General features: G+C 47.0%; 1 protein-coding gene across 13 annotated transcripts in view; it reads right to left on the reverse strand.

Annotated features, from left to right (window-relative positions):
* The window catches only part of PLXNB1 (plexin B1), a 252,065-nt gene that overhangs the window by 56,154 nt on the left and 169,344 nt on the right, over nt 1-26,567 (reverse strand). For all 13 annotated transcript variants that reach the window (XM_030568223.1, XM_030568224.1, XM_030568227.1 and 10 more), the window contains 7 exons: nt 25,475-26,344; nt 24,565-24,690; nt 23,485-23,607; nt 17,595-17,688; nt 17,162-17,328; nt 14,974-15,125; nt 1,709-1,814 (listed from right to left, as the gene is read on the reverse strand). In XM_030568223.1, the coding sequence (XP_030424083.1) occupies nt 1,709-1,814; nt 14,974-15,125; nt 17,162-17,328; nt 17,595-17,688; nt 23,485-23,607; nt 24,565-24,690; nt 25,475-26,344 (1,638 nt within the window). The remainder of the gene's footprint in view (nt 1-1,708; nt 1,815-14,973; nt 15,126-17,161; nt 17,329-17,594; nt 17,689-23,484; nt 23,608-24,564; nt 24,691-25,474; nt 26,345-26,567) is intronic.

A 26,567-nucleotide genomic window follows, 5' to 3' on the forward strand; every position in this document is an offset into this window, starting at 1 on the left:
TACATAGTATTCGAGATGTGGGCGTACCATGGATTTATATAATGGCAATAATATATTCTCAGTCTTATTCTCTATCCCCTTTTTAATGATTCCTAACATCCTGTTTGCTTTTTTGACTGCCTCTGCACACTGCGTGGACATCTTCAGAGAACTATCCACGATGACGCCAAGATCTTTTTCCTGACTCGTTGCAGCTAAATTAGCCCCCATCATATTGTATGTATAGTTGGGGTTATTTTTTCCAGTGTGCATGGTATTCTCATAAGCAAACTAGGGAAGTGTGGTCTAGATGACATTACTATAAGGTGGGTGCACAACTGGTTGAAAGACCACACTCCAACAGTAGTTATCAGTGATTTGCTGTCAAATTGGGAGGGCATAACTAGTGGGGTCCTGCAGGGGTCAGTCCTGGGTCTGGTACTATTCAATATTTTCATTAATGACTTAGCTAATGGATGGAAAGGATGCTTTTACAATTTGCAGATGACAAAGCTCGGAGGGATAGCAAGCACTTTGTAGGACAAGTTTAAAATTCAAAATGACTGACAAATTGGAGAGTTGGTCTGAATTCAACAAGATGAAATTCAATAAAGGACTTCACTTAGAAAGCTAAAAAAATCAAAGGCAGTTACAAAATGGGGAAACTGTCTAGGTGGTAGTACTGCTGAAAAGGAACTGGGGGCTATAGTGGACTGCAAATTCAATATGAGTCAATGTGATGCAGCTGCAAAAAAGGCTAATGCAATTCTAGGGTGTATTAATAGGAGTGTTGTATGTAAGACACAAGAGGTAACTGTCCTACTCTATTTAAAAAAAAGATGTGGACAAATTGGAAAGAGTCCAGAGGAGAACAACAATAATGATAAAAGGCTTAGAAAACCTGACTGGTTCGGAAAAGTTAAAAAAAACAAAACTGGGCATGTCTAGTCTTTAGAAAAGAAGACTGAGGGATAAATTGATAACAGTCTTCCAATATGTTAAGGGTCGTTATAAAGAGGACAGCAATCAATTGTTCTCCAGGTCCACTGAGGTATGACAAGTAGTAATGGGCTTAATCTGCAGCAAAGGCAATTTAGGTTAGTTATTAAGCTCTAGAATAGGCTTCCAGGGAAGGTTGTGGAAGCTTTTAAAAACAAGTTTGACTAACACCCATTAGGAATGGTTGAGTCATTACACTAATTGAATCTATTTCCCTATGTTAAGTTCTCCTCACACCTTCTATGGGTCATCTCAATTATCACTTCAAAGGTTTTTTTCCTCCTGCTGCTGATAGCTCATCTCAATTGATTAGACTCTTCCTGTTGGTATGCATACTTCCACCTTTTCATGTTCTCTGTATGTATAAATATCTTCTGTCTGTGTGTTCCATTCTATGCAACCAAAGAAGTGAGCTGTAGCCCACGAAAGCTTATGCTGAAATAAATTTGATAGTCTCTAAGGTGCGACAAGGACTCCAGTTCTTTTTGCGGATATAGACTAACACGGCTGCTACTCCAAAACCTGTTAGGGATGGTCTAGGTGTACTTGGTCCTGCCACAGCACAGGGCACCTGACTTGATGACTTCTTGAGGTCCCTTCCACCCCTACATTTTTTTGATTCTATGACCTACACAACTCCCTCTCTCCAAGAGAATCTGTGAACAGAGAATAGCAGTGCAGCTGCAGTCTTATAGAAGCAATATGATAGGGGTTTGAACTGAGATGTTACCTGATAGGCAAATATGTGCCCAGAAACTCCATGCCCTCCTCCAGGTACTTCCACTGCAACGTGCCCAGCTCTCTCAGCCCAGCTTCCACCAGTGATGCACACAATCCTGCAGCGAAATCAGAGAACATTGTCACTGTAGAGGTCACCTTTTGGGGAGCAATGCAGACCAGTGAGAGGTTGTGTCACTGCTTGTCCTGTAACCCTGAATGCCTTAAAATGCTCTGCTGCTGCAGCTCCTGGCCTGCATGCTCCCAGACAGCATCTAAGCATGCAGTGTCTTGTTGAGCAGTTCAGCAGCCTGCTTGTTACACCAGAGCCACATGTTGGTCTCCATTAGCCTAGATTTAAAAGTTTATTAGAGAATATTTAAATAAAGATGATACAAAGAGTTAAAAGCGTCAGTTATTGGTCATTGGGGGCAACATACAGAGTATAGGGGGATGCTGGTATTTGGGAATTGGTTAGCACATAACATATACAGTCTGTAAGGTCCCCCAATGTGGGGTGTACGGTGGGTGGGATCAGGAAGCAGCAGGGAAGCAGTGAAGGTACATCGCTCATATAGTGGGTTATAGGCAGTCATGGGTATAAGTAAGCGGGCTGGGTAATGGGGACAGGATGACCCTCACATGGTGCAATCTAGTTCGGTGGCTTTAGGGCTTAGGGGATATGGTTCGGTAGGGGGGGTTTATAGGCCTCCTCCCCCCCGTGGGTGCACAGAGCCACGCCGGCTCACTCTTGGTATTGGCGGTGGCTGGTGATGTGCTCTGTGTAAATGTCTCTAGACCACCGGATAGTGTCCGAGACCATCAAACGTCTCATGAGCCGTGCATAGCGACGGCCCACCCCACAGGCCCTAAGAACTCGTTCATTACAGGGATCCCAGGCACCCAGCGCCCCGACGATCAGGGCGTCGGTGTAAACCTCGTAGCCCTTTGCCCGCAGGATGTCAGCCAAGGGGGCATATTTTTCAAGTTTGCGGGCTCGGGCTTCGCGGAGGGCCAGGGTCCAACACACACCCCAGATCTGAATTTCCCCCACACCATCTGCTCTGAAATGTCCAGCCTTCTGCTGGACTAAAGTCTGTTGCTCCTTTGAAGAGAGAAAAGCACAGTAGCTTGTTGCCTTAACTGGAGTTAACAATCACTTCAATTAAAAAAAAACTGGAGTTGGTTTAGATCAAAAATAAAAATAAGTTTATTAACAAAAGAGACAGGTTTTAAGTGAATTCAAATACAAAGGAAAAAGAAAAATAGTTACATGCAAATAAAAGTAAGATACACTTTCTAGTGGATCAGACTTAATTCATCAAGGTACAGCTGGGTTCAAGTTAGATTTCTTATCATTTTTTTTCTTTCCAGCCATGGCTGACTTTCTCTCAGTCAGGTTCTTCCACAGCTATACAAGGTGCTTGTTTTCATTGTGTTCCCAGGTGAAAAATCTTTGCCAAAGCAGGTTTTTCAGTTATATTCAGTTCCCAGAGTCTTCAACCCTCTTGGTTGAAATACTCATCTGGCCCCTTGTATCTGTCCAGTGATGGATGCCAAGATGGCTTCTTCTCTTGCCTTGTATCTTCCCAAACTGACTGCTTATTTCAATACAGTCAAGTGATGAGTCATTTTGGAATTCAACCATTAAATCAATGAGGTGGATGCCTCATTTTCTCCTTCCACACAACAAATCATGTTACCACAGCTTCCCTGCTGTGATAGGCTTTAAAACCTGTTTACGTGAACCAGCTGTTTTACTGGGAGGTCCTTTAACGTGACACATACCTTCATTCACCTCTTCTAACACTTCAAAAGGTCCCTCCCATGAGTTTTGCATTTTGTATTTTTTTACAGTGCTTAGCACTAACACCAAGTCCCTTATTTCAAAAGAGTATTTTCAAATATGTTCATCATACCACACCTTTTGTTTGTATTGGCTGTCACTGAGGTTAGTTTCAACCATCCCCATCATGTCTTTTAACTACTTCCTGAATCTCTGCACATATTCAGTTACCAGTTCTCCCTCTGTCTCAGTGTCCACTTCCCAGGTGTCCCTGATGAGATCTGGGGGTCCTCTCACTTTCCCTTTGTATAGGTCAAATGAGGCAAACACTTTGGGTTCCAGGGGAACCACCCTATAAGCAAACAGGATGACATTTCATCCCAGTCACTGGCTCTCTTGTTTGCGTACATTCCCAACGTTGATTTCAGTGCCCTATGGAACCTTTCCACCCAACCATTTGTCTCTGGATGATATGGGGTGGCATTTAGTTGTTTCACTCCACACAACTTTCATAATTCACTGAATAGCTGGGACATGAAATTTGACTCAATCTGATCAAATCTCTTCAGGGAAACTCACTTTGCTGAAAATAGTGAAAAGGGCTTTTGCCACAGAGTCAGTCTCTATGTTAGTTACAGCAACTACTTTGGCAAAATCCACTAACACCTGGATATATTTTTTGCCCTTTGGGTAAGATGTGGCACAGGGCCCACAGTGTCCATTTCTACCCCATAAAATGATTCCTATATCACAGACAAGGGGTGTAGGACTTTTTGGGATCCTGCAGGTCTTTCTTCACAAGATCTACAAAAGTCTCCCACATCAGTCTATATTCCTGGCCAGTAAAAATTCTTCTTTAACCTATTGTAGGTTCTCAGTGCCTCCAAGTAACCAGCAAAAGTGCAGTTGTGGGCTGGCAACATTAAATCCCCACAGTGCTGGGCAGGCACAACTAGTTGCTTGTAAGGTTTCCCAGGACTTTCGTCCTTTCCACATTGCCCTTTACTGGGATCCCCTGTAGGACCTGTCCCCTTATAGAACCTAGAGGGAGATTTGTCCTTTGTTCATCTGCAAAATACTGCCAGCTGACAATAGGGATAGCTTCTTCAGTAAGCGGGCTTAACTCCTCCTGTTAGCTCTGAGAGCATGTTTTCTTCTGCTACATAGGAGTATGAGGAGTACTTGTGGCACCTTAGAGACTAACCCACCTTAATCGATTAGTCTTGTTAGAATTGATATGGCAACTCCCATTTTATCATGTTCTCTGTGTATATTTTATATCTTCCTACTGTATTTTCCACTGCATGCAGCTATGAAATGGGTTTTAGCCCATGAAAGCTTATGCCCAAATAAATTTGTTAGTCTCTAAGGGTATGTCTACACTACGAAATTAGGTTGATTTTATAGAAGTCGATTTTTAGAAATCGATTTTACAGTCGATTGCATATGTCCACACTAAGCGCATTAAGTCGGCGGAGTGTGTCCTCACTACCATGGCTAGCATGGACTCGCGGAGTGGTGCACTATGGGTAGCTATCTCACAGTTCCCGCAGTCTCCTCTGCCCATTGACATTCTGGGTTAGGTTGAAAAACATTGTCGCGGGTGGTTTGGGGTACATATCGTCAGTTGCACCTCCCTCTGTGAAAGTAATGGCAAACAATTGTTTCACGCCTTTTTTCCTGGGTTACCAGTGTAGACACCATATCACGGCAAGCATGGAGCCCTCTCAGCTCACCGTCACCGCTGCTGTTGTGGGCAAGTCTACTGCGGGGACAGTTGCGATCCAAGTAGCCAATGCAATCATTGATGTTCTGTTACCAAGTGTAGCGTCTGGGAAATGTGCAGGCCTTTTTAGATTTTAGGTGGATCATATCCCTGTCCTTTGTCGCTGGTGAAGAAGTCTTGCAGCTGTACATTCCAGTCTGGTCAGTGCTGTAACACCCCATAGCACTTCTGTGGTTGACACATGTAACAGCTCCAGGGCTCTTGCTCTTTTGCCTTGGCACCTTGCCCTACCCGGCCCTCCAAGCATTAAACACAGAAGCACCTGCAAAAGCTGGCATTGCTACATAGCAGCAGCTCCTTGCTGTCGCAGCAGACGGTGCAGTAGGACTGCTAACCATCGTCATCCACCACTTCCGCTGCAACTCTTCTCTCCTGCTCCCAAGCACTGAGCTCGGGGGATCTGTACTGGACCTCCTGGGTGCTATTGGCAGCAGATGGTGCAGTAGGACTGGTAACCGTCCTCGTCGGATATGTAGCTTAGCTGGGGGTTCTGGGAACATCTTCCCTGCCTGGCTCCTAGCAACCTCCAGGGCATGGTGTACGGCTCCATCACTTCCCCTGCAACTCTGCTCTTCTGCTCCCCAGCGGCGAGCTGCTTGCTGTGTTCTCCATAATATCTGTGAGAGTAAGGGGGAGACGTTTATGGCGGGGCAGGAGGTTGAGGCAAATCACCTGACATCCGATTTTGAGCAGCCAGACACCATGGAGATTAGAAGAGCACAGCCAGGCACGTTGTGCATCAGAGAGGCTTTGAAAACCAGTTTCATGACTGGCCAGGCTTTGGTGTGACAGCTGTGTGTGTTTCTCCTTGATGCGAACCCACCCTTTGTTGATTTTAATTCCCTGTAAGCCAAACACCCCCCCCTTCGAAATAAAGTAACTATTGTTTTGAAACCATGCATTCTTTCTTTATTAATTAAAAAAAAAAGAGCGATAATGGACAAGGTAGCCTGGGTGGGGTGGGGGAGGCGGGAAGGACAAGGCCACATTGCTTACTGTAGCCACACTAAAAATCAAACTGTTTGAATTACTGCCTTCTGTTGCTTGGGCCATCCTCTGAAGTGGAGTGGCTGGGTGCCCGGAGCCTCCCCCTCGGCGTTCTTGGGTATCTGGGTGAGGAGGCTATGGAACATGGGGAGGAGGGTAGGCGGTTATACAGCGGATGCATCGGGGGGTCTGTGCTCTTGTTGGCTTTCCTGCCACTCCAACAGATGCTTCATCATGTCCATTTGCTCCCCCAACAGATGCTTCATCATGTCCATTTGCTCCCCCATGAGCCTCAACATCACATCCTGCCTCTGTACTTCATGCTCACTTAATTCTTTCCTGGCCTCTGCCACTGAATGCCTCCATGCATTAAGCTGTGCCCTATCAGGGCGGTAGGACTGCATGAGCTCGGAAAACATGTCATTGCAAATGCATTTTTTTCACCTTCTAATCTGCAATAACCTCAGGGATGGAGATGACAGGGGGAGCATAGAAACATTCTATGCTCTACAATTCTAGGGGGACTGCATGGTCACCTGTGCTGCAGAGTTCGCCATGCTGACCAAACAGGAAATGAAATTCAAAAGTTCCCAGGGCTTTTCCTGTGTACCTGGCTAGTGCATCGGAATTCAAAGTGCTGTCCAGAGCGGTCACAATGGAGCACTCTGGGATAGCTCCTGGAGACCAATATCATTGATTTGCATCCTCACTACCCCAAATTCGAACCAGCAAAGTCGATTTTAGCACTACTCCCCTCGCCACAGAGGAGTAAAGAAGTTAATTTTAAGAGCCCCTTAGGTCGACAGAACGGGGTTGGTTGTGTGGACGCATTCATTTTTAAATGGACCTAACGTGGCTAAATATGACCTAACCCCATAGCGTAGACCAGGCCTAAGATGCCACAAGTACTCCTTGTTCTTTTTGCTGATACAGACTAACACTGCTACCACTCTGAGTCAGGAGTATGAATCAATCCTTCCAACACTTGAATGCACACTGGTTTCTCTGCTGAAACAGAGGTGGAAGTATATTCTTCTCCCACCACAGTAGTTTCTCTGTTTTCACCATTCTGATCTGGGATTACAGAACAATATTACTTTTTACTATGGGTTACAATATGAACAGCCTGAGTCATGGTTAAGTCATCAGTCCCCACCAGCATTTCTATAGTAATGCAATCCAACATCCCAACTCTTAAGATAACTTCTGCGCCTTTCCATCCAAATGCACTATAGACAAACGTATAGGAATTTAAGATCTTCCCAACACCAAAATGTCACTCTCTGACCATACTTTCCCTGACCAAAGAAATCTGAGTCCCACTGTCATGCCATATTATGTAATCTCAAATTTAATAAATTCCATGTCTACCAAATCTGGGTCAGACCTCACAAATTTAATCAGGGGCCTCTAGACTCCTCGGTTAAAGGCAAATGCATTAATATGGGTTAGGGATTAGATTCGTTAGTTTAAGGCAATTATTTCTCATGTGCTGAGTGGAATTACACTGGTAGCATGTTCTTGGACCATTCTGCTAAGTAAGGGGTCTGTGACGGTGATTTCTAGGAGGAGATGAATTCTGGGGAGGTAAATTCCAGGCTCACCACCACCCTCTCTCTTCCCCTGGACAAAATGGGGCCCTCCACTTAACACTGGGCTTCTGCCCTTCCCTCTGTGGTTTGCACTCACTGGATGCACTGGCTTGTGCAGAGGAATCAGTCAGATCTGTTGCTTTTTGGACAGAGTCCAGGTATTTATCCCAAATAGCTTGTTTGACATTTTCAGAACATGCTGCAGGAATTGCTCCTGTGCAAAAAGATCAAGCAACTGTTCATAACTCTCTGTCCTATTCCCCTTGACCCATTTTTTCATCAATTCACACAATTTATACACACATTCTCTATGACTCATCTTATCATTCATTTTGAGGTTTCTAAATTTTGTTGTATACACTTCAGGAGTAATCTGGAACCTTTGCAATACAGCCTTTTAAAATTAACCATATTTCAATGCTTGTTCAAGTTCCATTTCATTAAACACATTTAAAGCTTTCCCCCAGAGCCTACTAATGAAAATTGGGACTTCTTGTCCTCTGAATTTTTATGCATCTCAAGTAGCCTTTCAAAAGTGGTCAAGGATTCTTCAATACAGTATGATTCCTTTGTATGCAGGACACAACTTGTCCCAGCTGGGTGTTCCTTGGGGAAAGAGAGTACACCTGTGGGCTGTGGAATTTGTCCATGCCTTTCCATCATGTCCAACTTATACAACCTCTCTTCTCCTTTTCAAGGGCTTCTTTGTCTTTCAGCTCTATGGCTTGTTGGCGGGCAACTGCTTCTGCTTTCAGGTCCCGCCTATGTGCTTTTTCTTATTCTTTGGCTTCTATCCTTTTCCCATTTTTAGTATTCACGATCTCGCTTGTTATTCTGCTTCCCATTTCTGAAGTTCTCATGCTGCATACTCAGCCTCTCTTTTTCAGGTTTTTTTGCTCCTTTCCAATATAGCCAACTCTAGCTTAGCGATTGTTTCACTGTCATTCATTTTCAACTTCCTTTATTCTAGTACCCTGGCCCAAAATAAACAAACAGAAAATAATAAAACTGTAACCTTTCTTTGACGGTTCCCAGTCTTATCACTTGAGAATCACTTAAAACTGTTTTGCAAGTGTAAGTATAACATTTCAGTCAAAATAGCAAGCTGTGTGTAAATCCTGCCAGTTATGCCATTGTGACATTTTGGGGTTCATTCTAGATCAATGGAAAGTTTTATTACCACTTGTCCTGTAACCCTGAGTGTCCCCAAATGCGCTGCTGCTGTAGCCACTTGTTTGGGTGCTCTCAGCCAGTACACAAGGATGCACTAATTGTCTGTGTGTAGAGCAGCCCTGGTCCAGCATCTCTGACTCCAGCAACCTGTTTGTTACACTACTGCCACACTCTGGTCTCCACCAGTCTTGGTTACTAGTAGCCCACTGACACACCGCAATCCTGAATCTCCCCCAAACCATCTGCCCTGAGGTGTCCAGCTCTCTCCTGGAACATTCAGAGGACTAACAAGGTCTGTTGATCCTTTAAAGAGACAAAAGCACAGCAGCTTGTTGCTTTAACTGGAGTTAATAATCAATGTGACGGGATCCCCGGGGTGCAGCCTGGGACTGTGGGAACACTGTGTCTTCCTGAACCCTCTCCAGCCTGGGCTGTCTCTCACAATGCCTTGCTAGTGACAAGCAGCAAGCCCCTCCAGGCCCTCTTATCACTCAGCACAACAGCATGTGGGACCCCATACCCAGCTAGATTGCACAGAGAAAGGCACCAGAGACAAATACCCCCAGCTCCCAACACTGTATCTCAGGAATATACCATTTTGCACTGCTCAAGATGAGCAGTTCAAATTTATTAATTGGTTCACCACTTCATCAATGGAAAGCGGACATACACCAGCCCTTGTAAAATCTGAGCACATTTACCATTCATTTTAGGCAAACTCACTGGTAAAGATAAACAGTAAAACAAGTTTATTGGCTACAAAAGATAGATTTTAAGTGACTATAAGTGATAGGCAAAAAGTCAGAGTTAGTTACCAAAATAAAATAAAATATAAGCACGCAGTCTAAACTCTCAACCCTATCAGACTGGGGAACATTTAGATTAAGCAGTTTTTCTCACCCCACTGGATACTGCAGTTCACAGTACACAGATTTCATCCTTGAAATCCAATCCTTGGGCCAATCCCCTCAATTAGAGTCTTCAGAGTGTCCTTGTTGCTTGCGGTGTAGGTGGGTGAAGGGGAAAGGCCAAGCATGGGCCTGCTGTGCTCTGTTTTATACCCTCAGTCCCATGTGCTTGGGGAACAAGTCCAGGCATGTCTGGGGAGCATTGCTGAGTCTCCAGGCAAGGTTGAGCAATTCCTCTGGTGTGGCCTTATGCAGGTGAGTTACTGAATTGTAGCTCCGGACAACGGCTGTTGATGGTTGTTTGACACTTGCAGGGGTGTTGGTTACTTTCCTTGCTCTGGGGAGTTAGCATCTGCTGATTACCCAACTTACAGCATGTTTTAGTGACAAGCATACAACACAATTCTTATAACTTCATATGCATTAATGATATACATATGTGGATAGAGAAATTACTTTCAGCAGATCATAACCTGTCCTGATACATATAAAGCTGCCTTGTAAGGGAAGATCACGATTATATAAAAATGAGGAATATGGGGGTTACAGGACACTCCTCCAAGGTATAGAATGTCACAATCACTTCAAGGCAAGCACAGCACTGGATTGATTTAGAATAAAAATAAAATGAGTTCATTAAAGAAAGAGAAAGGTTTTGAGTTCAAGTATAAGGGATAAAGTCAGATGATTACAAACAAATAAAAGTGAAAAAAACACTTTCTAGTGACTAAGCCTTAATAAAGCCACAGTCTTGGTTCAAGGTAAGATTCTTCCCAAACTCCTTCCAGCCAGATGGCTGACAACCCCCTTGGTCAGGCTCTCCCATAAGATCCAAAGTGCTTGGTTCCTTGTCTTCTTAGGTGAAAGATCACTTGGCTTTTTTTGTCCCTCTCTTTTGTAGCCCAGTGAATGTTTTAAATGTATCCTTCTCAAATTTCAGTGACCCTGCTGTGAGGAAAGGTGCCAAGGAGTGAGTCGGAGACAGCTCCACCTTGGTTTCTTCTCTGCTGGTGGTTTCTACAATGCAAATTGATCTGTCTCTGTAGCCTCCAATACGCCAATGACTGGCAACTTGACTGTGATTGCACTTGGATGGAGATGTCAGCCTTTCTTTTGCTTGAAAAAAATCCTGTTTATTCACTCCTCTAATTGGTTTGGTTCAAACTCATTTTAGTCCCATATCTCCTTCCCATTTATACAGTTCTTTGGGCGTTTGCCACACACACGCCATGCAAGAATATTAATCATCAGTGTGATATTGGTTTTCCAAAGATACTAAAATGATACCTATTAGATACAGATTATGACATAATTGAGTTGGAGTACACTAAACGGGTCAGGCCCGCTGAAACTCAATACCTGATACCAGGGAGTCCCTTGCCCTCTGGCATTGGGATGAACTTAGGGCCATAGTAGGGCAGAGAGGGTACCATCTGAACAACACAGTCCATTCTAAATCCAATTTAACAACCAAGGTCCCACTTCCTTGGCAGTTCATAGATGGAGACGTGGGTTCTAATATAGCTGGGGAACTGAGTCATTAATGGCCTTGGATCAGAACCAAAGCCTTAAACTGACAATGGAAACAATCCAGAGGCCCTTAGTGGGACCAGAACAGAGGGATGATGGCAAGGAGAAGACAGAAAGCGGTGTTTGTGCCACATAGAATCTATACATTGCTTTCTTTTTCAACTTCAGATACAGTGAACCACAGACCAGTGCATGGATCACACTGGCCAGGTCCTCGCCCAGGAGGAAAAGGTGGAGTTTTCTAGTGAGCTAGAGGTGAAAGGAGCTTTAAGTCACTGAGGGTACCTGCCACGTAGACTCAATGATGACTCAGACAGCATGTCAACTCTTCGCACTGCTCTGGCAAAATGGGGCTAGATGCTTTCAACTGAAGGTGGAGCAGCATACCAGCTAGCTCTCCAAATTGTTTCCCCACCAGCCTCACTTTAGCCTTGCCTGTGTGTCAGTAACAAGGGGTTTGATACAGGGTACCTGTGACAGCTCACTCAGAGCAAGGTGTCTCATGCCATGAGTTTTTACTAGTCTAATAGTAAATTAAAGTTAAACTTAAAGAATTGGCCAACTGGCCCCTTAAATTTCACCCCAAAACTTACTGGGTGGTCGCACCATTTAAGTGAAGGTGCACCGGCTGTTAGGACCAGGACCAAGACCCTGGGTTAGGCCTGTGGAGCAAATCTTCCAACTTAGGTCCACCCAGCACTCCCCTTAGATGAAGCAGGTAAGCTTTCTTAACTTGTCTGGTGGCTCCGGATTGGCTACACCCTATGTTCTATTTGATCCCTGTAACAGGATGGCTTTCATAGAGTCATAGACTTTAAGGTCAGAAGGGACCATTATGATCATCTAGTCTGACCTCCTGCACAATGCAGGCCACAGAATCTCACCCACTCACTTCTATAACAAACCCCTAACCTATGTCTAAGTTACTGAAGTCCTCAAATTGTGGTTTGAAGACCTCAAGCTGCAGAGAATCCTCCAGTAAGTGACCTGTGCCCCATGCTGCAGAGGAAGGTGAAAAACCTCCAGAGCCTCTGCCAATCTGCCCTGGAGGAAAATTCCTTCCCAACACCAAATATGGCGAACAGCTAAACCCTGAGTATGTGGGCAAGACTTACCAGCCAGCACTCAGGAAAGAATTCTGTGTAGTAACTCAGATCCCACCCATGTAACATCCCATCACAGATCACTGGGCATATTTACCTGCTGCTAATCGAAGATCAAGTGCCCTGATTATAAGATGAGCCCCATCTGAGGTGAATCTGGGATTCCGATATAAACAGCAGCAGGAAGCTGCAGGGAGGAGTGCAACTGAGTGAGTAGCTGAAATGAGACTGACAGAGTCAGGAAGCCTGGTGATAAACTGGGGAAGCTCAGGAGACTGTGAATCTGGTAGAAAGAGTAACTATTAGGAGCGAGTGTGGCTCTTCCAGAGCCCTAGCCAGACAAGCCTAGGAGTGGGAGTTAAAGAAGGAAGATGAACTGAAAAACTCTGCTTGCTTTGGATTTTTGAGTGCTGTTCTTGTGACAAACTCTGTTAGCAGCCTGAGGAGAGCTGGGGAAATCAAAAGATTGACCTCAAAAGGTCACTGGAGACTGTGAGAATTCCTAAAGTAACCCAGAAGAAGGGGAAATAGAGGGGAGATGTCCATGAGGCAACCCTACCGACAAGGAGGAGCCATCATGCTACAGTCCCTGATCTAAGTATAAGGCCTCTTGGCAAGACATTGCTAAATGCTGAACAGAGTTATCTGTTCACGGATAACGTGCAAGTGCACCTCCTGCCCTGTGAGCCCTTCGACTGGCGCTGGAGCTACGGCTGACAGGAGTTCCCATGGCCACTTCCCAGAGGATCTTACTCGACTCCCAGAGGTAAGGGAGCTGCTGACATGGGACAGAAGCAATGTAATTGTAACAGTCCTTGCCATGATAAGAGGTTACTCAGACATTCTGCTTTGCTCTTTGCTCCACCTCCCATGTCCATTCAGTTCTTCTCCCTCCCCTGCTCATGTGTCCCAGATGCCTGCTCCCTTGCTATCCTCCTGTGTTTGCTGCCATACTCCCTGGTTCCTTTCTGCCTGCTCCCTTGATTGTGCTTCCCAGCAGCCCTGCTCCACTGCACTTGTTTCCCTGTGGGCTAGGCCTCCTCTCACCTGCCCGTGTTGCCTAGCCACATTCTTATGGCTCCTTCCTTCACCTGATCCCCTAGACATACTGTCCAGCTACCTGATTCTCTTCTCTCATGGACATTCCTATACCATTTCTGGCTCCAGTCTCTGAAGGTAGATCTTGTTTCCCTTCCTCCTCCTCTTTTAAAGATGCCTCTAGAAATCTTTAGACTCCAGTTTGTGATGAAGAGCCTTGACACAAGGACCAGGTGCCAGCATCATGTGCCCTGCCAGCCATTTGCTGGCCACCAACATGTCATCTGGGGCCCACCAGGGCTCCATGGAGAACAGTTTGACTATCTCTGGCTAAGAGGATTTTGTCATCTGAAAGCTGCCTCATCTTCACCCTGGTTTTGCTGGTAGGTGGAGATTGTCATTATGATGATGCTCCAGCTCTGTCTGGAGGTTGTGAACAGGAATAAGAATCATGGTGTCACCTCCATCAACACTATTCCCATATTGAACTACCTGTTGGCTGTGGTATATGAGAGTATTTTTTCAGCTGTGTAACTTGCACAAGCAACAGCCTTTTCTACCCTGTGATTAACTTGCCCAAGCAACAGCAACCCCTGGCCTTGGGGTTACATGGTTTATTTAGCAGGAGAAGCACTCCTCTGGCACTGGCAGCTTGTTCAGAAGGTGGCAGCATGATCTGCTCACTGGCTTGAGTACATGTGACCAAACTAAACTGCCCCAGAGTTTGTTACATTTGATGCCTGTAAAGTGATGGATTAACCTTGGGCTCAATGGTCTTTAAAGTCCTTAGAAGTAGGCCCTGGCTGTATCTCAGACTTCCTCTTTGAGACTCATCCTGACAGGTTGTACCTGGCACCCTCTCCCTATAAGGAATCCCAGTGCCTCATTTCAGGTTGTCGGGTGATGAGGTCTTTGCTATAGAGGAGCTCACTCCCCATTCACATCAGTCTCAGCCTCTTGCCCTCTAAAATTTAACTGATGCCAACAAAGGTGTTATGCTTTTCTTGAACACTTCCCTCCTTTTCCCTCCCTTTTTTTCTGAGCGTGTTTATTTAAGTCTGATATTTTTATCAAGACTGTATTACATGAACTGTTTGTGTTGGGAGTGAGGAGTGCTAGGGGTCAGGCCTCTTTAAAAATAAACAGCTTCTGTTCAAATTCAGTGCCCAAGTGGTGAGTAGGTGGGGAAAATTGCTTTACTCAGGTGTCAATGCCCTTTGGAAGGTGCAGAAGACAGCTCAGTTCCTGAGGCAGAAGGTATTGATCCAGGTTACCATGGCTAGCGAGGGAGTGGGAAATTACCCCATTCTGATGTCAGTGGCCCAGTGGGAAACCCAATGTCTCATTCCCTGAGGGAGTTTCACAGATACTCTACCTGCTGGAGATTTCATATTCTTGAGCATCTACAGCACAAGGAATTCCTGCAACTGTAACAGTTTCTGCAATATCCTGATGTTTCTGGCCGAGGTTTGAGCCAGCAATAGTGAGTCTAGTGCCACCTTCAACTGGTCCAGACAGGGGATAAACCTGCAAAGATACCCAAGCATGTGTTCATTTCATAGCACCTCAGATGCTGGCAGCCTAATATGATGCCGGATCCAAAAAAGCCTAAGTTCTGTCCTCTTCCTGGGATGCACATAGGAGACATATTTTGCTGGCCAAGACTTGTGTCAGGATCTCTTGCTCTAGAGTAGCTGCTCTATCATCATAAGCAGGAAGGGCTACTCCTGGGGGAATTGTGCGCCAAAAAATTAAAAATTCTGTGCACAATATTTTTAAAACCTGTAAAATTCCACATATTTTATTTGTCAAAATAATACAATATAATCAACGGGAGAGCCCCAGATGCCCGAGGCTGACAGCAGGTGGGAGTGCTCGAGGGGAAATCACAAATTCTGCATGAAAAAAAGAATTCTGTGAGGAACATTAATTCTGCACAAGTTTTGCATTGTACAATGATGCAGAATTCCAGCAGGAGTAAAGTGCTGTAAGTGAGAGACCTAGGATCCGTGCCCTCCTCCTTCCCACACTTTGGTCTTATCACCGATCTTCACAACGGTATAATTCCATTAAATCCCCTTTAGAACAGCTGTGGCAGCCCATCCTTTGCCTACTCACTGCTGCACTGACTGCTTCTCTGGGGGCTCTGGTGATGAGGAGCTATTATATAAGCTGTAATCTATTACTTGTATTGCAGTAGTGTCCAGAGGCTCTCCCATAAGTTCAGTGCCCCACTGCGCTAGGTGCTGCACAAAAAACACAATCAAAAGACAGTTCATGCCCCTAAGAGTATATAGGATAAATTATGGCAAGAAGCATCAAGTGGGTATAGCATGTAAATGGAAGGAGGACAATGTCACAGCAAGGGAAACACAGGGTTAAGACACATACTCTATGGTACTCAGCAAGGGATAGGTCAAAAATATTTTTTATTTTTTAATAAACCAGAATTATTATTAAGCTCTGCTCCCTCCCATCCCTGCCAAGTCACTGTCACTTCACCCTGTGCACCTTTGTTATTTCAGGCTCAGCTATCACTATGCTAGTCTATCCCAATCACTGGTTTAGGACAGCAAGGGGACTCCACTCTTTGGACTTCATCCCCAATTCCTGGATCCAGCAGTTTCCTGCATTTTGGTTTCAACTGGTCTGAGGTATTGCAGCAGGGTGGTTATCCTGCTCCTGCCCTGAAGGGCTTAAGACAGCCCTGGGGGAAGGTTGTGGCTGGAAGCTTCTAAGCTAGGCTGATTAGGAAGTGGCTGCAGCTGGGCCACACCGCAATCAGGCCCAGCTGGTCCCTATAAAATGCTGTGAGCCAGAGGCCCAGAAGAACACTCTCTCCACATTCAGAGAGAGAAGGGCTTGAATGCAGGGAGCTAGAGACAGAGTACATGAGTGGAGCAGGGCTGGGAACAGGCTGAGGATCTGGGGAGCCCCAGCCTGGAAAGCCCCAGGCTGTGGCCTAGCAGAAAGCCAAGGGGTACTGGGGGTTGCTGAGGGCAGCCCAGAGGTAGGCCAAGGAAGCAGGTCCAAACCCTCCTTGCCAGTGATGAATAGGCTGATACTGCAGTCTGCCCCAAGGTGTGGGGCTGGACGATGACTGGCAGTAGCCTGATACTGAGGCAAGGTGGGAATAGTGGGTGGGGGTTCCCTGGGGAGGGGAGACCCTAAGACTAAGGGCTTACTACCAGGGGGCAGCACCCTAGGTAAAAGGACACTGGGTCCTGGGAGGGACACGGGGGCCAGAGGACAGGTGGATCACCGGCCTGCAGAAGGTGCTCCGGAGCTGGAACGAGCTAATTCCCGGAAGTCACCAGCAGGAGGTGCCACAGGGGTGAGTCTCCACCTCTACAGGTATACATTTGTTTCTTTCATCTTGGCTACTACAGATTGGTTGCACTCTAACACTTTGTGTCAGGTTCTCCGAACTCTCAGTGCTGAAGAATTAACAGTGGGAGAGGAACTGTTGTTGCTATTTGGACTGTCACTGAGGTTTTTTTGGCTGCTTTGTGGAACCCCCATTGCCCTTGAGTGCAGTACAGTAAAGAGTAGTGATTACTCACTGAATAAATGAGTGGTGCAGGACATATGTCCACTATCTCTTCTGTGCAGGATCCTCGAAAGATGCAGCTGGGCTGCTCGCCTCCACACCACACACAGTTATACTTGGAGTCAGCTGTTTGGCAGCGGCTGCAATCAGAGTGTCCCATGGAGCAGTTATAGAGAGTTACTGCAGAGGAACGACATTCAAAAGGGCATCTGTGAAAATCCCAACAATGCACAGAATGACCCTAGCAACCAAGCATCTGGCACCAACAAACAAAATAACAAGAACTCAGAGCCTGTAATATCCAGGCTTAAGGGCTTCCCGATTTCCCAGAGATGGGACTATTGTGGGACATACTGAACACCAACAGTCTCAATTTAAATTTTCCCAGCTACCCCTTGTCCCATTTCCTAAATCCCTCTTTTGCTGGTGAGGTGTCACTCTCCTACCATAGAGATCCACAGCGCTGTCCACTCGGAGGTGTTGCTTCCTCTGCACAAACACCACAGCATTGAATTCAAGTTGAGGTGCCAAGTAACTATACTGCAAAGAGACCAGAATGTCAGGGTATCACAGGGACCAAATGAGGCCACTAGCTAACTGGGTGAATAAACAGAAGTGCCTCAGTGCTTCACACAGTAGTTTAACACACCTTGCAGCAAATAACTTGCCTCTTTCATTAAGAGACAAAAGGGCCTGACTCTCAAAGATGGGCAGGGTAATTGAACATGTAAATATGTGCATGCAAATGGCTATTTGTGTGCCTAACTGACCACCTGCAGATGCAAATGCCCAATTGCATATTAACATGTGTTATTTGTGCAAAAAACTCACTCCAGCTGAGACATCTTATGACAGAATGAATATGACTCACCTCTTTGTGAACCTGGTTAGTGTTCCCACACAAACCAAAGTGATGAAAGCATTGATTAAGTAGCAGGTGATTACCAAATCAACAAGGGGATTCAGCTGGTTAGCTGAGCATGTTTGAAAGAGACAGCAAGAGATGGGGAGGGCTGGAAGGAAGGGCCAGAGAAGCTTAAGATCTCAGACAACTGTGATCTCTTCCTTTCCCACCCCACTCCGTGCCTTGGTAGTAGGGAAAGACTTGGGGAAAAGCTTTATCCTATGGGGAACAAACACTTGTACATTGTAAATAAAGCACAGAACTTGTCCCTGGCGTGCATGAGGATTCTTTGCAGTAAGGAATCCAGTGTAAGGGAACCCCACCCTATAAGAACTGGGGGCTTGTCTGAAATCTTCTGTGCTGGGTGGTGGAAGAGCAAAAGGAGTTTCAGAAAATCTTTCAAGCATTTCAGCAGACCCTGCAACAAGCAAAACAGTCTTTGTTTTCCTGACAGGTGGAACAATAACAGAACCTACAACAATTTATTACACAGCGGGTGCTCGTGCAGCAACAGCTCAAGGAGAAGCTAGTGAATCCCATGGCAGGGAGTGATAACCAGGTGGTGGGCACAAGGCTGTGCACAATGGGCCCAACGGATAACCCTGATGCCTTTTTGTTGACATTCGAGAGGGTGGAATGAGGAGTGGGCTGGGAGAAGAGAGTATGGGCCCCCCAATTAGCTCCCTACACTTGGGAGAGGCACAAGCTGCCTATACGGCACTGAATGATGCACAAGCAGCTGACTATGATATAGTATAAATAGCCATATAAGGTGGCTCCAAGGTGAACTCTCAAATATCAGATACCTGGTGGGCTGATGTGACCGCAACCAGGAATGTGACCATCCAGGAGTGGAGAAGGAGAGAGCAGGAAGCCAAAGGCTCGAAGGGGCAACCTGTGAGCTCTCACAGCACCAGATGCAAGTCCCACAGAGGAACAGAATCTCTGACGTGCAGGTAGAGACACTCCAGGCCCTTGAGGAATCTGGCTGTGATATCCTGAGAGAAAACCGACCTGCCCTCGAGTGGTGGGTGGAAGGCCGAGATGGCTGCTAGATGGACCTTGATGGATGAGAGCGACAAGCGCTGAAGCCTGAGGTGCAGGAGGTAGTCTAGAATGATCTGCAATGGGCCTCGCTTGGGACAAACCCCCTTATTTGCCATCCAGCAGGTGAATAGCATCCATGTGGCCAGGTAGGTCACCCTAGTGGAGGGTTTCTACTGCCCAACAGGACTCGGACCTCAGACGAGCACTGCCGCTCTTGTGCGTTTAGCCACACAGCAGCCAAGCCATCAGATGAAGCGCTGCCAGGTTTGGGTGCAGGAGACTGCCGTGGTTCTGAGACAACAGGTCCGCCCTGAGCGGTATCTGGAACAGGGTCACCACCAAGAGATCCAGCAAAGTGCTGAACCAGTGTTGGTACAGCCACACCAGCGCTATGAGGATGACCTTCACCCTGTTCTGCTTGATTTTCATAAGGACTCTGCAAAGCAATGGCGCTGGAGAAAAGGCGTACATCAGAGCCCCAACCATGGGAGCAGGAAGGCATCTGACAGGGATCCCCTGTCCCTGCCCTGGAATGAGCAGAAGATGAGGCATTTCCTGTTCTTCCTGGACACAAATAGGTCCACTTGTGGAGTTCCCCACCTGCAGATGATAGAACTGAGCACCACCAGGTGAAGGGACCACTCGTGGCGAGAGGAGAATGTTCTGCTGAGGTGGTCTGCCCAAGTGTTCCTGGCCCCTGGGCAGGCCATTGCCCTTAAACCTATGCCAATGCCACAGGCGCCTTGGCGGGCTCCCAGCTGAGAGACGATTTGTCCTGGACAGGGGAAAGACTAAACTGTCCCTCCAACCCAGACCACTGTTCTTCTGGGCACCAGGGCGGGGCCGTGGAAGCTTGAGTCTGTTGACTGACTCTTGTCAGAAACTGGTACAGGGAAGGCGAGTGCCAGTTCCTGCCCGAAGAATGGTACGGTAGCCCTGGCAACTGGTGCCGCGACCAGGAACAGTCTCGCGTCTGAGGAGACCGACACCTAGGTGATCTGCAAGGCGATGGTGACTGGCACATTGGTGATCGCTGGTGGGAGGACCATCAGTACCGAGAATACGGGGATTGCCATTACGACTCTAGAGTCCTGTGTCTTGTAAGCGGAGACCGTGGCGCTGGAGACTTGGGCCTCCTGGCCAGAGACCAGGGTTGCGGTACCAGGGTCCTTGGCTGTGGCAAAAGAAAATGACGTCTGCAGTACAGGGACTGGGGGCATTCCACTGCCTTTAGGGGCGGTCCCATCACCGGCTTGGTCATCTGAGCTGGTGACTTGGTGGGATCTATCATGTGGCCAGGCATCTGCGGTGCTGGTTGGCCTAACTGTTCTTTGGCCGTCAGGCCCGCCTTGGGCACAAATGGCCCTGCAATGGGCCAGGACCCCCTACTGCTCCCCAGAGTCAGAGGTGGATCCCTGGCTGGACCAGGGAGTCTGACCAAGAGGTACCCCTGAGAGCCTCCATTGCAGGTACAAGACCTAGCTCAGGTCCTTTGCGCGGTGTCTGCAGACCAGACGACTTAGACCACTTCTTCTGTACTGGCGAGGGGGGGATGGTGCCAGATGGATCCCAGTGCCAATGGTGCACTGTGTACCAACGTTGAAGTACTGAGTGTGGAGACTGAGAGCGAGGGCTCCAATGCTGCGCACAGAACAGCCTCCATCAGGAGGGCCCTTAATCGAATGTCCCACTCTTTTTGAGTTTGGGGATGAAAATTTTTGCAGATCCAGCCCCCAACCACTGGAGTAAGAAGGCGTCTGACAAAGAGCCCCTGTCAACCTCCCAAAACGAGCAGAACACATGGCATTTCTAGTTCTAGCAAATCACAAACAAGTCCACTCAGGGAGATCCCCACTTTCAGAAGATCACACTGACTACCTCGGGCATGCACTCCCATGTAGGTCCAGGGTACTCGGTGCCAGGTCATGCTTCTTCGACACCAAGGAAGAGGAGAGGTGCTGGGTAAAGCCCAGTGCCGGGGTGCACTACACACCAAGACCGAAGTACCAGGATTCGACTACGTCTGGGATGGCTCCGAGGCTGGGCGGAGAGTGGCTTCCATGAGGATAGGCCTCAAATGGATGTCGCACTCTTTCTGTGTTCTGGGACGAAAGTTCTTACAGATGCAACACTTCTCTTTTACATGTTATTCCCTAAAGCATTTCAGGCAGCTGCTATGGGGGACACTATCAGGCATAGGCCTGTTGTAGTCAGCACAGGGCTTAAAACCCAGAAACCAGGGCATGCCCCTCCGCCTGGGGCAAAGTCCCTGCCGGGACCCTAACTTACTAACTACAGTGCTTAACAACTACTTCACTAGCTAACTACTGTAAACAAACTATTTACAACACTAAAATGTGAAGCAAAGCAGAAAAAACAGTGACTGCTTGCTAGGCAAGGGAAAGGTGCTCTGACCAACCACCATGGGCAGTAAGAAGGAAATGAGAGGGCATGGGGCTGGCGACACCAAATATACCAAACACATGAGCGCACACTCCAGAGGGTGCCACAACCGACCCTATGGATACCACTAAGGCAAAAATCTCCAACTATGCAAGTGGGCGTGCACAAACCTAGAATGGTGTTCATGAGCAAGCACTTCAAGAATCCATGATCTTTACCCTCGACCTCCTCACCATAACATCTTCGCCTAGCCTTCCATGACAGCCACAGGAGTCAAATGACTCCAAGTCCTCATGCAAAGCCATTACCATGTTTCAACCCTGTAGGCCTCTCAAAGGCAGTCAGAGAAGCTGCTACAGCAGTTGGGTGCCCAGACAGGGACCTCTAGGGACTGCTTGTCATAAACAGATAGTTAAGGGTTAATGTCTCTTTTACCTGTAAAGGGTTACAAGCAGTGAACCTGGACCACCTGACCAGAGGACCAGTCAGAAGACAAGATACTTTCAAATCTCGGTGGAGGGAAGTCTTTGTTCTGTGTTGTTTGTTTGTCTGTTGTTCTCTCTGTATTCTGAGAGTAACCAGACGTACCTACAGGCTCTATAATTTTCTATTCAAACAGTAAGTACCAGTAGAAGGCAGTTTAGTCTTTTTGATTGTTTTCTTTATTTGCAAATGTGTATTTTGCTGGAATGATTTTAATTTGTATTTGTGCTGGGGGAAAGGCTCCTCTCTAGTGTCTATAAGCTGAAAGACCCTGTAACATTTACCATCTAAATTACAGTGACAACTTTTACTTTTTTTCTCTCTTTTATTAAAAGTTTTTCTTTTTAAGACCTGATTGATTTTTTTCCCCTTGTTGAGGCTCAAGGGAATTGAGTCTATACTCATCAGGGAATTGGTGGGAGACAGGGAGAGAGAAGGGAGGGGGGGAAGGTGGAATCCCTCTGTTTTAGATTCACGGAGCTTGAATCTGTATTACCTCTTGGGGAGGGGAAAAGAGGAGGGGGAAAGGTGCATTCCTCTCTGTTTTAAAATTCAAGGAGTTTGAATCACAGTGATCTTCCAGGGTAACCCAGGGAGGGAAAGCCTGGGAGAGGCAACGGTGGGGGAAAGGGTTTACTTTCCTTGCGTAAGATTCAGGGGGTCTGGGTCTTGGGGTCCTCTGGGAAGGTTTTGGGGGGACCAGAGTGTACCAGACACTGCAAGTCCTGGTTGATGGCAGCACTACAAGGTTCAGAGTGGGGGTTATACCATGACATTGCTGCATGCACCATCCACTCCAGGCTATTTACAAATCCTCTCCACATGCCACATAGCAGCACACACCTTCCTCATCCCCCTCTAAAACCACCCTGAAATCTCTCATCCTGGTAGAAACAGCCCACGATCTCTGGGCCAGTATCCTCTCTCTCCTGTTGCAAAGGCCAGGTGTAATACATTGATGTTATCTATAACTCTAGCACTCTCAGCGGGCTGGGATTGTACATGCTACATATCTCATGCTTGCATCTATCTTACTTTCTGTTATTTTGGTTTTCTCCCAGAGGCTTTCTGCAAAGGAGCTGTCCCAATCCCAGAAGAGCCCACAAACAGGTAAACAAAGCACTGCTAGTGGGAGTCACAGAGTGCTAAATGAAAGGGCAATGGAGCTAACCTTTTGGATATCACAGGAACGGTAGTGAGATATGTTACAGGGATGGCATTGTTCTCTGCCACAATCATGGCATTATCACCGTACTATGGCACAGATAAAACTAACCTTCTGTTAGCTGAAGACTTAATTACTATTACTTGTCTTACAGTTGCCTCAGGGATCATGCACCATACAAACACAGTACAGAAAGATGGTCTCTGCTCCAAAAAGCTCACAATTTAACTAGTTTTAGTCTTCTCTCCAGTCAGACTAAGGATCATCAGCAACAACCTGGTTGAGATTGGATTAGTGGGAAGTCTGGATAGCTTCTGCCATCTCAAATACTTACTTGGTGTAGCTGACACGTGATGTAGCAGAGTGATCGGTTTGCTTCCTCCCCCTGAACATAAGCATCCATCACCACTGTCCTCCCTTCCACAATCAGGACACACTCATAGTCCCATTGCTGATCCTACAGCCAGGAAGAGAGAGAGAGCTTCACCAGTATCCACTCACACGACCAAACCAACACACAGACTTTCAGGCACACACACCTATGCTCCTCCATAAAACTTCTCCTGTTCCCATCTCAGTGCCCTTTTCCATACTACTCCCTACGCATGCAACATGCTGCTTGTTCTCATTTGCCATGCCACCTTTCTCCTGCATTCTAGTCCCTCCTATACTCTCCCTTCTTCACGATCCCCACATGAGAGGAATCAAATCAAGACCACAAACAAATTAATTCCCAGACGATACTGTACACTGGGGAGAGGAGAGGGTTCCTATCAAAAGACTTCAGACCAGAAGCAGGGGGATTAGAGGAAAAAAAAAACACCAGAGAAAGAGAGTTAGAAAAATGAGCCAGGGTATGTGTCAGTCACCAACCATGCTTGTATGTACAATAAACATTTCAACAGAGAAAGGTAACAATTAGTCTGTAACTGAGAGAAATAGGCCACATGCCCTGAAACCTATCAGGTTCCAGCTGTAGTTTGTACAAAGTCTATCAGGAACTATCATTCCAGAGAGGTTATTGAAGTAGTCTTCAAACTTTGGAGACAAATATGATTTTCACCTGTGACTGTAAATGCAGCCCAAAGGAACCAGAGTTTTTGAGGATCTGTAAGGCTTAATTTTAACTCTGTTGTAGAAGCTTCAGATGTGGAATAGCCACATGGACATTTTACTACATCAGGAGAAGGAGACAGAGAAACGAAAAATGGAAGAACTGCGCTCAGCGTTTGAGGTTTAAAATGGAATGAGAAGGGACTCAGCAGGGATCCACTCTGGATATGCAGTCCCCACATGCTTCAGCGAGGTGCCCTTAAATTTGACGCATCTAGGAACCGAGGTGCCAGAGACTGACCACAGGGTGCCTTGCTCCAAGCAAACCTCTTCTCAGTGCTCATGGGAAACAGGCACATACCTGATACAGATGGAAGTTTTTCCCCAGCAGGGTTATCTTCTGCTCCACGTTGACTGGGAGCAGAGAGGATCCCTGAATGCCCTGCACACAGGGACAGGCTCCAGGACCCCAGCTAAACTCCTTATTCTGAAAAACAAACACCCATAGAGAGCACCCACGGCACAGGGAATTTAACTTGGCAGGAGCAATTAACACAGGCAAATACAGGAATGAAATTTCATCCTAACGGAAGGGGAAGCTGGGCTCATTGGGTATGTTTACCCTTGGAGCTGATTGCCAGCTACTCTAGACATACTCATACTCATTGAGTTAGCATGCTGAGAACTACAGCAGAGCTGGGGGTAGGCCAGGCAGCGGTGAGTGGCGGCATGGGCTAGCCATGCCAAGTACATAGCAACAGGCTCAGACGGGTTTGTACTAAGCAAGGCTAGCCCATAGCCTCCTTGCTACTGCCCATGCTACTGCAGCAACACCTCTCTTTTTAGCAACCTAGCTCTATGACAGCTACAGCAAGTATTTGTATGCAGGCTGGGAATCACATCCTAGCTCATAGTGTAGACCCAGCCATTTACTACAGGGGTAAGAAGAGCAATATAAGACTCCAAAGACAGTGAGCAGGAGGAAGTAGACACTACGCAAGCCCTAGGAATGGTGTATCAGGAAACCCGTCGCTTGGGCACTGTGCAGCTTCCAGGTAAATGGCCACGCTACAACACCAAAGCCCCCTTCCTTCCTCAGGCTGCCATTTCCCACTCTGAACACATCGCCATCCTTTGGCTCCTCCCTCTCCTCCAGAAGAGCCTATTTTCCTTCCTGTGATGTAGTGTCTCCGAGTTTGGTGACCTGTATCTGAATTTCAAAGTAGATCATAGCTCTAACGGCAGGTCTGAGAGCTGCATCAGAGACTCACCAATTCCAAAAATCCAGGGGCATCATACTGATAGTCAAAACCAGGGTGCAGAATTCTGGGGAAATCAGGGACATCCCTCTCTGAAGAGTCTCCATCGCCTGAGAGAAGAGTGGAAGCAGAGAAGGGTGACGTATCATTCTCGGTCTGCAGTGAATCCATCCAATCCTCTGTGTCCTTGAGCTCTGTGCCTTCCCCAAGTAGCCAGTCAGGAAGGACTGAAGATGGGACCTCAGAGGGAGGCAGTTCTGTCTCTAGGTCTCCTGGGAAATCAGCAGAGGAGGTGGGGGCACTTGAAGTTTGCTTGGGGGTGAAAGGAGATGGGATGGCAGATGTGGGTGCCTCAGAGGTTGGTAAAGTAGTAGTGGGAGGCCACGTGGAATTTGTGATGTCAGGGGGAGGGGTTAATGCTGCCACAACTGTCTGCAGAGTATTGAAGGCAGCAGTGGTGGGTGGGTCAGTGAACCACACTTCTGGGGCTGGGGCTGGTTCAGAGGTAGGCAGAGCTGTATGGTCTGCAGTCTCTGCTGGGCTAGTAGTGACAGATACTACAGTAGGATTTGTGGCAAGGCTGGTAGTAGTGGGCTTGTCTGTTAGGGGTAGCACTAAAGATTCAGTGGTGATCTTGAGAAAGGTGAGAATGGCTGTAGTTGGAGTTGCTGCGTCTGTGTGGCTAAAGGTCTCTGTGGGATGAGCAGTCATGGCAGAGACTGCAGGCAGAGTGGTGGGAACTGATTGTGTGACGGGAGTGTCGGTAACCACCATAGTGACTGGGGGAGTGATGGGTTTGGTGGCCACAGCCAGCGTGTTGATGGAGGTCATGGCGGTGGAAGCAGCTGAAGAAAGAAATGGACTTGAGGTTGGAATTTGTGTCTGAAGGGAGCAATTGAGATGGGGACAGAGAGAATCACAGAGTGAGCATGAAAACAGCAACATGTGAGAGAAAGACAGAAGCAAAAAACAACAGTCAGTCGGATTCCATGGCAAAAGGGAATTCCCAGGATGCCGTCTGCCCCTTCTGAGATTTCTACTGAGGGAGAGATAAGCCTCTCAAACCAGCTGGCTTCGCTGAGCACAGGGAATAAAGGCTAACACT

Source organism: Gopherus evgoodei, chromosome 7 (genome assembly GCF_007399415.2).
Source record: "Gopherus evgoodei ecotype Sinaloan lineage chromosome 7, rGopEvg1_v1.p, whole genome shotgun sequence".
In the NCBI taxonomy this organism is placed as follows: Eukaryota; Metazoa; Chordata; order Testudines; family Testudinidae; genus Gopherus; species Gopherus evgoodei.